General features: G+C 32.0%; 1 protein-coding gene across 2 annotated transcripts; it reads left to right on the top strand.

Annotated features, from left to right (window-relative positions):
* Nucleotides 1-4,626: 4,626 nt before the first annotated feature.
* Nucleotides 4,627-14,931, top strand: LOC132718797 (uncharacterized). 2 transcript variants are annotated; one of them, XM_060702531.1, is made up of 6 exons: nt 4,627-4,900; nt 7,047-7,215; nt 8,588-8,698; nt 9,028-9,098; nt 13,329-13,423; nt 14,399-14,931. In XM_060702531.1, the coding sequence occupies exons 1-5, from the start codon at nt 4,700-4,702 to the stop codon at nt 13,407-13,409; spliced, it is 633 nt and encodes a 210-aa protein (XP_060558514.1). In that variant the 5' UTR covers nt 4,627-4,699; the 3' UTR covers nt 13,410-13,423; nt 14,399-14,931. The 2 variants fall into 2 exon arrangements, with proteins under 2 accessions (XP_060558514.1, XP_060558513.1); XM_060702530.1 differs by lacking the exons at nt 13,329-13,423; nt 14,399-14,931 and having other exon boundaries at nt 9,028-10,114.
* Nucleotides 14,932-15,387: the final 456 nt, after the last annotated feature.

Here is a 15,387-nt window from a genome sequence, read left to right as displayed (position 1 = left end):
ATGAATGAAAAAGGATTAGAGCCGAAAGCTATAAAGCTTATAAAGGTCTTCTCCTACATATTTGTACAATGCAGTTAAATTATGACAGTGTTTGCAATATTGTTTGAAACAATGAAGTTAATTTTTAACATATTTGAAACGAAAAAAAAAATCGAAGATTTTAGCTATTGTTCAAAAGATCTTTTTTTAAAGAATATAAATAATTGAAAAGAATTAGAAAGAAGGTAAAGAAGATTCATTCGGATAGGTCAAGTTGGCAAATTATTTGCTCATGAAAATCGGTTACTTTCACGTATATATACATGAACTGCTTGAACAATTTTAGAATTAATGTCATGGCTAAGATTCTGGTCTCCGTTTAGTAAGGTATGAAGTGTTATAGTACAGACATTAGAAACAGCATCAAATAGTCTGAGTCTGATATCATTATAGAAGTGACACTCAAAGAAGAAGTGGTGGTTACTTTCCAGGAGACCACATTGACAATTTGGTGAGGGGGACATATTTTTTCTGAATAAGTGATGGTTTAAAGAGCTACATTCTGTTCTATGCATGACTTGCCATTTTCTTTCACCTATGTAATAATATTTGGGGCATTTTTTATATTACCTTTAAGTTGCGTTTTAAAAGAGGACAAATATATTGAGTTTTGTACCTCTGTTGATAGTAAGTTCCAATCTCTCAAAGTAGATGGCAGAAATGCATTATGGTAAAGAGAAGTTCTTGTACGTATTGTTTGCATGTCAGAAGCATTTCGTAAATTGTACCTAGACGTTTCTCCAACTGATGGTGGAACTAAGGACGATAAATAATCTGGTGTGAGACCGTTTTTCATTTTGTAAAACAAAATAAGTTTGTGATTCTGTCTACGGCTTTCGAGGGATTCCCAAAGTACTTCTCTTTGAAGTTCCTGAAGAGATACAAGTTTAGTGGCCCCTGAGACTATACGGGCGGCTTCATGTTGAATTTTATCAAGTTCAAGTTTTTCATATTGTGTACAGTTGATCCAGACTACATCTGCATATTCAATGAGAGGTCTTATGAATGATAGATATATAACTTCTAGTGATCTTCTGTCTAGTGTAAATTTAAGTTTTCTCATGATATGAATTCTTTTCCAAGCCTTCTCTTTGATAGAATTAATATGTACATGCCAAGAGCAATCATCCGAAAAGTAAAGACCAAGATGTTTATGACTATTTACTGAGGAGATAGGCTGATCATGCATTAGAAGTGGCGGATGATAAGGCTTATTTGTTTTGCGTGACATGATCATAGTTTCCGATTTAGAAGGGTTGAATGTTACAAGCCATTTATCAGCCCAACTTGAAATTTTGTCAATATCAGATTGAAGAGTTGTCGCGGCAGCTATTGGATAGTCAACAATTATGTGCAAACTAGTATCATCGGCAAAGAGGTGTATGCTTGAGTTTAAATCGTCAACAATATCATTAATGTATACCAGGAACAACAGAGGTCCAAGAATAGATCCTTGAGGAACTCCTGCATTTACAGTTGACCAATTAGAATGAGCTCCTGGAAGAACGACACATTGACGTCTGTTAGAAAGATAATCAGAGAACCAGTTGAGCAATTTTCCATTTAATCCAGCATTTTTTAATTTATAGAGAAGACCATCATGCCATACCTTGTCGAAAGCTTTACTGGCTGGAATTAAAAAAAACTTAATGAGAATCATCAATACCAAGAGGAGATGCGCATATCGTCGGCTTGTTCCGGTCAGACACTTTAACTCAGAGTTATGGCCCTTAATAAGATATGCAATATGCATATGGAGTAGAAATCGTTTCCTCGCTAATTCTTTGCAACTACTGGCTGGAATTCAATGAAACTTTATGGGAATCTTCAATACCAAGAGGAGATGTGCATATCGTTGCCTTGTTCCGGTCAGACACTTAAACTAAGAGTTATGGCCCTTGATTAGTTATTCAGTATGCATATAGAGAAAAAAATCGTTTCCGCGCTACTTCTCTGCAACTAATGGCTGGAATTCAACGAAACTGTATGGGAATCTTCAATACCTAGAGGAGATGCGCATATCGTCGCCTTGTTCTGGACAGACACTTAAACTCAGAGTTATGGCCCTTGATTAGTTATGCAGTATGCATATAGAGCAAAAATCATTACCGTGCTACTTCTCTGCAACTACTGGCTGGAATTCAATGAAACTTTATGGGAACCTTCAATACCAAGAGAAGATGTGCATATCATTGCCTTGTTGGGGTCAGACACTTTAACTCAGAGTTATTGCCCTTGATTAGTTATGCAGTATCCATATAGAAAAATATTCGTTTCCTCGCTACTTCTCTGCAACTACTGGCTGGAATTCAATGAAACTTTATGGGATTCTAAGAGGAGATGTGCATATAGTCGCCTTGTTCCGGTCAGATACTTATAACTCAGATTTATGGCCCTTGATTAGTTATGTAGTATGCATACATCTCATTGGCATTTCCAGATATTACTATTTAACACAAAGTTATGGCTCTGTTATTGCCCTGAATATTTATCAAGTTCAAAGAATATTACTGTTTATGCCTATGATGATTAATATATAAATAAAGCCTTATGTCTTCAGTTGTTGTGTTAATAATAACCAGTACTCGGCGGGGGATATAAATTCAACGAATTTGCTTGTTATATTTTTGAAAGAACGAAAAAATCAATTTTATTATTTAAGAATCTAAATATAGTGACTGTCACAGTATAAAAGTCTATTTAGATTAAAGAGGAAACGATAAAAACTTAATATTAGGTGTGGAAAGAAAGAAAACGGACAACGAACGAATTACTCCAAAAGTGAACTTATGGTGCCTTCTGGGGCCCTACTTGGGTGTGTCAGGGTGCTGCGTCCTGAGAACGTTGATCTTTATTCTTGTTTTTATTTTATGGAACTGTTTAAATAAATGAAACGATAAACGATAAACAGTAAATACATACTCTCTGTTATTTGTTTTGTAAAAGTTGCTGGAACTAATTTATCTATAACTTGCGGGTTATATGGCACTATGCCGGTAGCCGGAAACGCCTATCTAACAGTGGAGGGTGTCGTCTTTTCAATTGCGTGACGCAGTACTACTGGAAACCTCGCTCTTCCAACTGAAACGCTTGGGTTGGCGAAGCCCAGATGCTTCGCCAGATTTCAGTTCTGGTATTCAGTGGTCCATTTACCAAACACTTAATTCTCAACACTTAATAATGCTGGCATCAATGATCCCGAAGGACCATAAAATAAAACAATACTGAAACTTGCAATTGTTATAAAAGTTACCTTCGAGCTTTTTGTCCCTCAAAATTTTCTTAAGGAGCTCAAACCACCCGTCCATTGTATGCTGACAAGGTGGCGCGATAGCTCAGCTGGTATTAACAAGAGGTTTACTGGTACGAAACCCAGGTAATCCTCGCATGTATCAGTGCTATACACTGGGCATGTAAAAGAACCAAGGAATCTATTCAAAAAGAGCTAGGGACTGGTTTCCGGATTTCCTTGCATCTCATTGCTGTTTCAAGAGTCTGCTGAGGTAAGGACCCTACTGGAAATTAGTGCTTGCAATTTCGTATGTTATCCTTGACCGCCTGGTCTACAGAAAATCAATCAATTAATCAATCTGACTTGACATTCTAACTCTAGACTTGTCCAGGTTTTCCGGGGTTATGTCTGACAACTGTGGGTGTCTGGCGAGGAAACTCCGGAGCCATTTATTCTCCATTAAGACAGTGAAAGAAAGAGAGATTGAGCGATTTCATTGGACTGAAAATGTAAATGATATGTTCCTATAAAAAAGTGGAGCAGTTGGAACTAGCTAGCTAGCTAGATATTCCAAAACTATGGCTGATAATATTTATCATTCAGTCAAGAAATTTGGCTAACTTTTCTTCGTGTAATTATATTTATTGTTATATTTGCACCGTGTGCTCGTGTCACGGCTCTAAACTGTATTACCTTTTTGATAGCTAAGGATCGGTATTCCGGGGGTCATCGCTTCGCATCCCAGCCAGGCTGAACATTTTCTTACTCTGTGACATATGGTACCAACATATGCGGCCGTGAATGCGTATAGCTCAAAGTTTAATTCACATTGCTCTGTATTTAACCCCGATGATTTCGGGGACGATTTTTTAACATTGCGGGGAAGTAATCACGGTTCAGGACTGTTCACTACATAGGGGAGAAAATGTATAAGCGGCCGGATAGCTAAGTCGGTAGAGCTGCGGAACGGTATTCAAAGGTTGCAAAGTTCGAGTCCCGGTCAGGTTGCGTATTTTTCTCACCCTGTGACACTCGCATCATTCATCTTCAGATATGAAAGTATTTACTGGCTTTTTTTTGGAAGTAAACGATAAAATGAAAGAAGACTTGATATATCTCGTAATTAGGAGGTACTGAGTTGGTTTACGAGCTGTTTTTGCGTAATTAATGATAAAATTACAATATAAAATCTCATTATCACTTAAACAAATAGTGACATCAGTTAATCAGTTATACACTTGATATACAAATTTGTGTTTTATCTATAATGCTACAGATAATTAGTTGAATAAACGAAGTTATATATATATGTGTGAGTCATATTTATCCTATATAAAGTGACAGTCCCGGTGAATTGATTCATTTGCAGGCATACTTTAAAAGGCGGCGTAACATATTTGTTGTTTTTTTCTTCGACAATAGATCGATATGGGGACAAGATTTAAGATAATTACCCTTTGTATGTTGTGTCTTGTTTTGATAGTTTTAGCAATTGTATTGGCACTTTTTTGGTCTATGCCGGACTTAAACTCATCTGTGTCTAACAATGAAATTTGTTTTCCTGCTGAAAAGGGATATTTAGTTTGCAATGATACACGACGACGGAGATTAAGCCTTTACCTTAATAAGGTAAGTCAAGGGATGAGCGATGAACGAAAAATGAGTTCGCGGTAAAACTAAAATTTTCAATGGTACATGTGTCCGTTATTCATCTTTGACTTTGACCGCGTGACATCCAGTATTATGACATGTATATGTTTCAGTATGGAATCTATGGAAGGGCATAATGTGCCACCTTCACGTTTACGTTTTTACGTTAAAGTCGTTAAAATGCATCAATAAGTATGCATTAATTTGAGATTTTACTCTATAAATTAAAACGAAGATATGTATAAGTATATGTAAAAGTAAAAAATAGTATCATTCACTGGAAAAAGAGAATATTAACTCCAATAGGAAAAATTGCTGTTATTAAGTCAATATTGCTTCCTTTATTTACTCATTGTTTCACAAGCCTACCAACACCAAATACTGTATTTTTGAAAACACTTAACGACTTATTTTATGATTTCATTTGGGAAGGCAAGGCAAAAATAAAACAATCAGTACTTATTAAAACATACATAGAAGGTGGTTTAAACATGGTTGATATTTATAGTTATATACATAGTTTAAAGATAAAATGGTTTAAAAGATATGTTAGTAATAGCAAAAGTAAATGTTATAAGCTAGTAAACACATTGTTTAATATTGATAAAATTTTTAACACTGGAAAGATGTTTTGTAATTTGATTATCAGTAAAATAACAAATTCTTTCTGGATTGATGTTTTAAAAGCTTATATGGTGTTTGTAGATAAACTTTGTATAGATAATATAGAGCAAGTATTACATATGCCACTTTTTTTTCAATCACAACTTTGTAGCAGGAAATAGATATATTTACATTCAGACATTATATAATAAAGGAATCAGATTTGTAAAAATATTATAAATGAACAGGGTAACTTTGTAGATTTGATATATTTAGAACAGGTCACAGGTAAACCTGTGAACTTTTTACAGTATCATAGTTTAAAACAGGCAATAAAAATGTACATGCAAAAGTTAAATATTTCTATTAGTAACAATTTGCTTAATGTTCAATATCCTATAATAAATTTTTATGTTAAACCTATTTTAACTATGAATAACAATAAGAAATATGTTTATGAAATTATAGCTAAAAATTCAGACATACCTACAAGTCAAGAAAGGTGGAACACATGTTTTAAAGATAATAACATTAATTGGCAGTTAATATATAGTTATGTTTTCAAATGTTCTAAAGATTCATATATTCAGTGGTTCCAAACAAGAATTATTCATAGAACTTTAGCTACAAACTCACTTTTGTTTTAAAATGAAAATTGTTGATAATAAAATGTGTACTTTTTGTAAATGCTGTGAAGAAACACTTTTACATTTATTTTGGGAATGTCAGAAAATTCAAAAGCCTATTTCAATACCTTAGAGAAAACTTACATAATTTTGACGATTGTTCTTTGTTGTAAATCATTCATATTAGGTACAGAAAATAAAGATTTTAAATACGACATATTGTTTCTAGAATTGAAAAGATATATTTATTTGTCTAAGAGAAAAAACTTTTTACCTACATGTATTGGTTTTAAAAATAGTTTGAAATTAGCATGGAATATCTATAGAAATACACATTTGACAGATGATGAAAATAATAGATGGTCAATTATAAGATCCTTAATTGCTTAAACTACACTTAATATGTGAAACAAAACTTTACCTCGTAACAGATTGTTTAATTGTTTATTAATAAGTAGTAATTTTTATTGGTAAAATATTTTTGGAAAATAGATGGGTTTATTGTATGTATGTTGTTTATATTTATATGCAAAATATATACTGTAGATGTAAAAAAAAAAAAGAAAAAGAAAAAAGATATGTATCTTAGTTTATGTTCTTACAATTATATGTATTGCAGATTACAATTCGAATTGAAACGTTGGACATTAAACGGCATTTAAAGTATTAATGTTTTGTATTTTCAAACTTTATTGTCTGTATTGAAATTCTATGTCTAATGCGATAATAATCATACATCAAAGGGATAGTAAAGATTGATGATTCTTCAAAACGTTCAAAACACAAGGTAATGAATAGGCTTAAAGGAAGTATAAGGTGGTTAGAATATTTCGAAGTTTCTTTTTTATTTAAACTGTTTTCTAAAAATACGTTATCAACATGCTTGCATATTACAGATAATTTCAGTCAGTTATGACAAAGTGAAAAGGGTGGACAAAGAGCAGCATCAACAGTTCTTGACGGAAAAAAGAGGTCATTTTATGGCAATTTATTATACGTACTTTTGGGACATGAAGCCATCTACTGCTAAAGTTACAGGAAAAGAACACCCAGTCAATACAAAAGGTATGTATTTAGAATATAATTATATCAATATGATGGCTTTTCTTCACCTTTATCAGACCATTTTACCGAAAGTACCTTATAATAAAACGCTTAAAATATGATCAATAAAATAATGATTGGCTGACTAGTGGGAGTCGGTGAAAAGCAGCGGGAACACTCGAAACTTTCGGAAATCACTAAACGGCAAAATCGGAAATAATGTAGGTCCGGCATTTTATGTTGAGACCATCGATATATACATGATATAATTTTCAATGTTGATCACTTTCGCTTATCACTTACGACATAGAAAAGGTGGTTAAAAACTTACTTCTAGATAAAAAGCAATTATTTATGATAATTACATTTGTCATATTAAGTGACATGATAATAATGCTTATTTTTTCATTGTCAAATGTAAAATTATTTTCCCGTCGGCCCGAAAATCAAGCATTCTACAGTTTCATTAACCTTTTTTGCAGTATTGTTATAAATCTCATCAAATGGTGTTCATAAATTACGATTTTAAATGGAAAACCCACTTCGTATACGAATTTTAACATGCAAATGAAGACTTTAATCAGCTCGTGTAAGCGCTATGTCACAGAGATATGACGTTTTCTTGTGCAAACACACCTTAACCGTTTTATCTTCACGCTGTCAGAAAAAAGTTATCATCACATAAAAAGATTAAATTTGTATGAAAACATCCGTTACAATGCGGAAATATAAGTAGGACTGCATTTTATAGCCATGTTTGTTGATTTAATATTGATGTTTTTTTTTATACTGATGATCCGAATGCGGAGTTGTTGATGCAAACAGAAATTGTACTTCCGATTTCGTACAAAGATGTTGCCGATATTTATGCTTATAAAACTCACTTTGATTGTCTGGACACCAAAATAAGATCTGGAGTCGATATGAAACCCAATTTATTAATGAAGTGTCGCTATTCTTGTTTTTCTCAAATTTATTAAATACAGCTTTACATGAAAAAGACTGTTTTACTCTTTTTTATAAACTTAAAGTTACAAGTAATTTCCGACTGATATTTATAGGAATTTTCTTGGGTCACGTGAGTTTTTATTTTATCGTTCATGTGAATTAAATAATTAAAAAAATGGAATTAAGGTAAAATGTAAATTTATAATCACTTTGAGAATAATGTCACTTTGAAATACTTTATAATTATAGCATTGTATTCTTTTTTCCCGATTCAAAGAATTTATAATAGAAATGCAAAATTATATAGAAAAATCGCTATTAAATTTTTTGATAAATAATAAAATTGATATTTCGTTAAAAAAACAAACAAGGTTCTAATTTCATACAAAAATTATAAACTTCATTCCGAACGCAAGTAAAACAATTCGATTTGTTCATTTTTCAGCGACTGATAAGAGTTGCAAACAGTCATATAACTATGAAATGCTATGTTTTGTTGGATTGTCTGTTAGCGTAATATACATCGGAATTATGTTGGCTAAAATTCGACATGAAGGTACGTATACTAGTAAATATTTATAAGGAATATCAGAACGATATCAATTGAGTTTTTGCAACGTTAAGATCTTAGTAAACATTAACAATTTACAGAAGAATATTTAGAATGAATTTATTACGGTGTTAAAACAAAAGTATTTAACATGAAAATTACTGCATGAAGTACATAAAAAATAAAATAAAAAGTAAGTCTCATATTGCAAAATTATTTTATATGGCTCGGTTTACATTTGTAATTTCTGAAATTATCGTTAAATATGATAAAATAATGATGATTTGTAAAGAATATTTCACTTTATTTTTCTGTCATGTCTTCTTTCTCACAAGTGCGGACAATTGGTAATGGAAAGTTTGGATTGTGCGACGGTTGTCACCAGCCACGTGATATTGTACGTTTGGTGAGTTGTCGGCCTTACAAGCATTTTCTGTGTTATTCATGTTTCGAGCGACTTCACGATTGTCCTGAGTGTAATACGTCGATTAGAGCATTCATGTAAGGTATCTACGTTATTGCTAAAGTCATGATCTTCAAAACCCACAAACCTGCTCAATGTGAAATACTTGCCTGCTTTTTTCGCTTAGAGGAGAAATAAATGTCGCTTTAAAACATTTATTTAAGTGCTTCAGTGGAAGAAAAAATAAATAATGTTACATGTACATTGACCATACAAATTTTCAAGTTTTCCTTCTACATTTATATTGTTTTTCAAAAATTAAAACGATTTATTGGAGACTGCCTACAAATTAATATATTTTGTTGCTAGCTTGGTGTACTTTATAAATAAAGTATAACACAACTACAATTCACACTATACCAATGTCATTGTGTTGTTAACATATGAAGTATAAATAAAACTTATTTACTTATCATAACAACTTGATCATTTACATTGAAGTTTGATTTTTGTGACTACAATATCGAGATGTTTTATGAAATGACTGCATTTTGGTGATAAACTATCTAGACTTTAAAAAAGTTCACGATTTTAGTTATTGAACCACTACTTAACTAACATAACATAATATTTAAACTCTATTATTTAATTTCAATAAAAGTACAGCAATGGTATGATATGATTTCCCGTTGGTTGTAGATCCTGATCTGACAAAGTTGAATAAATCCCTCAGTTATAATCGAAGCAGTCTTTTTTAAGGATTCTTCAGTGAAGTTCATATCAGAATGAACTTCGGGTTTCTGTTAATGCACTTAACAAATTGTATATATGTCATTTTGATTATTTGAAAATAACTTTGTGCAATTAAAAAGACTAAGTCGTGGATTCTGTTTGAACAGTAAAATATAATAACTACAGTTGAAATTGTAACAATACTTTTGATGTACGAAAAAAATATTTGTAACAAATGACGAATTCTTTACTATCCTTCTTACTTATAACTTGTTCATACAAACTATCTTCTCCAGAAATTAAAGCCGTTTTCTTTAAAAAAAAAACAACAACAAAAAAACAACAAAAAAACAAAAAAACAACAACAAAAAACCCACAAAAAACAACAAAATAACAACAACAAAAAACCCCTAAAAACAAAGAAAAAACAAACAATTTGATTGACGTTTACTTGGTTAGTTTCGAGTAGAGAACAATAAAGTTTGTTTTCATAATTCGACTTAGAAACTAAAATATTTGCATCTGAACATTGACCTACAAATAAAAGACGGACAATCAGTTAATAAATGGCAGAAATTACTAAAAACTAAAAATTTCGTCTGTCTCAAATTCAGGTTGAGATATCAATGTGTTTATGCATTTAAAGTGTGTAGGAGTCGAGAGATTTTTTATCATGAGAAAGGCACGTTATCTTTGCAGTGCACAGTTCAAATATAAATAAATCAACATTTATATGCGCTCTTAATTGTAAATAAAGCTATTGATAAACTTGGATTTTTAGAAAACAGATGTGGAAATTACTTCTTAATATAAAAATCAACGTTGCAAAATTTTGTAAATTGATTTATTTTGTAACTTTACTTGAAAATAAAATGGATTATATATGAATGCCTTGGACATTTTTTTTATTTTGTTTCTTTATCGAACATTATTTCTAAACATGTAACTTTAAACAAAAATACGGTTTTGTTCAACTGAATGATATGTCAAATGTATTTTATTATAGAACTAGCTTAACAGTTTATGGTCTTAGGTATATAATCATGTACTTCAAATATGAAATTCAGTAAATTCGTAACGTCATGAAAGTTGGCAAAGAAATAGTTCAAATATCCCCTTTTTGCAAAGGGCGTGACTTATCCACCAATTTCTGCTAAAACGCACAAATAGAGGCAACAAGGCAGCTCTGTTTACATAAGGAATGCTTTTTCTCAACAAACGAGTTGTAAGATTCATCTGGTGCAAATAGTGTTTAGTTTACACACAAAAACCGAACGTCAAGCATGATAACGAAATGGTCCAGTTTCTCCGTTTGCTGTATAGAACCTGACCATCAATGTCCGCTAACATGGACAAATAGAGTATAAATGTCAGCTCTGTGTACTTAAGGGGGCAATTGACTTTTGGTACAAAATGAACTTTGTGCAAAATCGATTTGCTTCAAGTTTGCATAAAAAACAAAAACAAAATAAATTAAGCATAACAACAACATTAAAAGAATGGTTTGAATCTCCCCGTTTGTTGCGAAGGACCTGACCCCCAATGTCCGCTAAGACGCACAAATAGAGTATACAAGTCAGCTCTGTATACTTTTTGGGAGAAATTGACTTCAAAATGAACTTCGGACACAATAGATTTGCTTCAAGTTGCTTTCACTTCACATACAAACGAACATTAAGCATGACAACGAAAAGTCCAAATCGCACCGTTTGTTGCGAAGGACCTAACCTTCAATGCCCGCTACAATTCACAAATAGTGTATACAAGTCAGCTCTGAATACTTAAGGGATAAATTCGCTTTTGGTTCAAAATGATCTTTGTGCAAAATCGATTTGATTCAAGCTGCGTTCACTTCACATACAAATATGGTAACAAGAACAACAAAAAGTTGGTTTAAATCTCCCCGTTTGTTGCGAAGGATCTGACCCTCAATGTCCGCTAAGACGCACAAATAGAGTATACAAGTCAGCTCTGTATACTTAAGGGAGAAATTGACTTTTTGTTCAAAATGAACTTTGGACATAATCGATTTGCTTCAAGTTGCTTCCAGTTTACATTCAAAACAAAATTAAGAGTGGCAACAAAAAGTTCAAATCTCCCCGTTTGTTGCGAATGTTCTGACACTCAATGTTCGCTAAAATGCACAAATAGAGTATACAAGTCAGTTCTGTGTGCTTCAAGGAGACTTCGACTTTTTTAAAACTAAGGGTCGTAAAATTTATTTAATTCAAGTAGCTTTCACACACACCCTCAGTTTCCGTTAAGATATTTAAAGAGTGTGACTATATAAATTAGCTTTGAAGAATATTGAACAATAGATGCTTAAGTTAATTGTTTATAGCCCCCTCCTCCCTCGTGCAAGTCATACCCTTTTATATTATACCTCATTTGCATACGCCCTTCTATATTTAATATAACGTCATCCGGTCCATAAACCGCATACAGACCGGGGGCGGTCCATAATTCTTATATGGACTGGATGACGTCATATAAAATCTTAAAGTTCGGTTTTTTTTGGCCTGTTTAATATAATTAACAAAAATTGAATAACAAAAGAAGAACATGATTTTTTTGCTGTATCGCTTGAAAATAATGATAATAAATCCGACTAGGGTTTGAGATATTTCACACACTGAACAAATAAATTATTATTTGAAAGCAAATTAAAGTAAAAATGTCAGCAACAAAAGGGATGAAAGGATTTAGATTCGGTATAATATAACAAATAAAACATGGCCTTTCGGGCAAAATGCAAGTTTACGGTCTGGTTGGTCAGACCTCGGAAGGTATATGTACCTCAGCTGCGCTACGGGCCATATACCTTCCTCAGTCTGACCAATCAGTCTGTAAACTTGCATATTGCCCTCAAGGCCATGTATTATTTGTTAAATATATGATATATACATATATACATTGTGGGAAGCAATTAGCATAAACAGAGCTCAAGTTTATTAAAAGGTCAGACTCAAAATATTTGCAGTAGTGAATAAGAAAATAACAGCATTATTTTTACAGCAAATACAGCATATTAATAAATCTACAGGTAATTAGGTAACACGAATTGCTCGTTGAATGATATATAAAGCGAAGGAAAACTTTGAATCCATTAATTTACATGATCTAACTTTTCTATACATTTTTAGTTGGGGCCGCTATTCCCTTTTGTAGTTTGTACTTATGCGATGGTCTATCGATAATTAAAAAGAGAAGTGTAATTTGTCCTTCCTGTTAATTTGAGAAGAATGGAATTGCTTTTTTCCTGTTGTTTGGGAGGGGGACGGGGGTTTCTTCAGTTTACATATTTTTGAATTTAAGATTGAATTTTGAATCACCACAACAGTCACCATATTATTGTTGTTTTTTAAATATTCATATATTTTTCTCCATATCTATCTGATACAATCAAAGATGATGTTGTTTATATGGATTCCTAAATCTTTCTATGTTACCTCTGTCTTTATTGTTATATAATATTTAATATTATACATATTATATTTTTAGGTTTTATGTTCAAAACTGAATGAGGCACTTCGTGAAGACATCATTATCAAATCACTATACGACAGAAAAAGAGTCAAATGAAATTTTGTTTCCTGGTACGTTTTCATCATACTTTATATTGTTTTAAAATGAGACCTTGATATTTGCGCATGATGGCCGTTTTGTTATGTTAGCAGAACGGTGAGTAATGTAGTTATGCGACATTATGGATTGGTACTATCTGGCGTCACATAGTAGAAAAATCACGTGAGGTATTGAAATAGTACTTGTCTATTACAAAAGGTAAAAAAAATATATCGGATAAAACATTTCACAATAACGAGAGTTTAGAGTTATATTTGTATGCGTCAATCGATGAAATTACCTCGACAGACTTGATTGCTTTAAAAATATTTTAAAGACAGCTACAATAATTACGAAAACTCAAATTTGAAATACTTACATAAAAAAGAGAATTCCATAACGTCAATGTTCAAATTTTTTTAATTGTCCAAACCAACTAAGTGTTGGCATATTTTAATTGGCTCATGTTTGTTCCAAGAATGCACGTGCATTTTTATTAGGAGTTACATTACATTTTCGACAGTATTTATAATTTTAACATTTATATGAACATTTTACACTTGTTACATGAACTTTCACTTGTAGTGAATGAACATTTAAATATATCTTCATCAAATGTAGATAGATTTACCAGGTTGGACACCGCGTGTGACTTAGTTTTGGCGGAATTTTTGATGCAGGACTAGCAATTGTTTCTATGTGCCATTTAGCGCGGATTCTGTTGGTACCGTTGAAATAGTGCCTTTTCTAATCACTGGTTTACTTTTTGTTTTTTGTTTATTAAAGATATGCTCAACTTAGTGCACGATACTTGTATTGCAAAATTCATTGAAATTAAGAAAGTTTTTCATAAATTCATGTCTTCTTAAATGATGGAAAAGATAAACTATTTTTGATCAATTTACCGACTGACAAATAAGTGTATTGACTATGATTGAAAATAACTTTTACATTTACATTGCAAATCCTGCTGTCAACATCAATAAGTACCTTGATTTTGTTTTCAGTTTACAGACATTTGTGCTAGGTCACACTCTCGTTGCGCTTTAGAGGGGGACACTATTTTGGATGATGACTTTCTCGCAGCTGTAGATAACAACAATGTTACATACCCTGTATTTGTTTCTTCATCGACAGGCAGCCGAGACTATTCTGGTGTTGTTTGAAAGTGTAACACATAACACTCTATGCTAAGGAAATATCATTAGTGAAAAAAGCAACATTTGACTTGATCAAAGTCTACTTGTAAATCTAACATAAACCAATGTTGTACATCACTGGGCGAAGCAATGATGCATTTATAATATGACAGTACGTTTAAAGATACATAAGTAATTCTATCAATGCCGAGACAGTTAATGGTTACTATACTGTATTTTTTTAACATGTAAATGTGCGAATATTTACAAAGCCATATTTGATCAAAATGTATTTTAAACATACTATTCGACTGAAAGCAAACATGTATTTTTAAACATATTTTTCGACTGGAAGCAATACACCTTTTTAATGTCAACGTCATTTTCTCTTATAAAACATTTTTTAAAGAAAGTCTAATGTTGAGTAATGTTTAACGTTGATTATTTCATTTATAGGAAAAGTTAAGCTTGATGGTACAGGGAAAATCTTGACAGGCATGGAGTTTCTTCGCATCGGTTTTAATATGCGGACAGATGCTGATGTTTAAATTTTAAAAGACTAAAGCTGCGATATGGGTCAAGAACAAAACCCATAAAAATATTTATTCTTTTTATATAAAAAATATGCATTAGGTGAAAATAATATCTTTTGTTAAACACGCATCCATTTAATAAACAATTAAGTAAGTTAAGACAAACAAAAACGATTGAAAAGTTAATGCCATGTTTTTGTTTTCAAATGTCTGAAATTATTAAAATTACAACTTAAGTGCATTCAAACTTGGAAAATGAGATAAATTATTCAAGTATTCAAGTCAAATGACGGTTTTCTTTTACAAAAAGTCAGCATGAAAATT

The sequence above is a fragment of the Ruditapes philippinarum genome, unplaced genomic scaffold, assembly GCF_026571515.1.
Source record: "Ruditapes philippinarum isolate M1 unplaced genomic scaffold, ASM2657151v2 ctg2917_1_1_1_1, whole genome shotgun sequence".
NCBI lineage: Eukaryota > Metazoa > Mollusca > Bivalvia > Venerida > Veneridae > Ruditapes > Ruditapes philippinarum.
The sequence above is the reverse complement of the archived record's forward strand: the minus strand, read 5'-3'. Positions and strand labels throughout refer to the sequence as shown.

Bases quoted from the DNA above. Each gene is read 5' to 3' on its own strand.
- LOC132718797 (XM_060702530.1), top strand. From the start codon at position 4,700: ATGGGGACAAGATTTAAGATAATTACCCTTTGTATGTTGTGTCTTGTT. The intron at 4,901-7,046 runs GTAAGTCAAGGG...TGCATATTACAG, and splicing joins TAAGCCTTTACCTTAATAAG to ATAATTTCAGTCAGTTATGA. The intron at 8,699-9,027 runs GTACGTATACTA...CTTTCTCACAAG, and splicing joins GGCTAAAATTCGACATGAAG to TGCGGACAATTGGTAATGGA.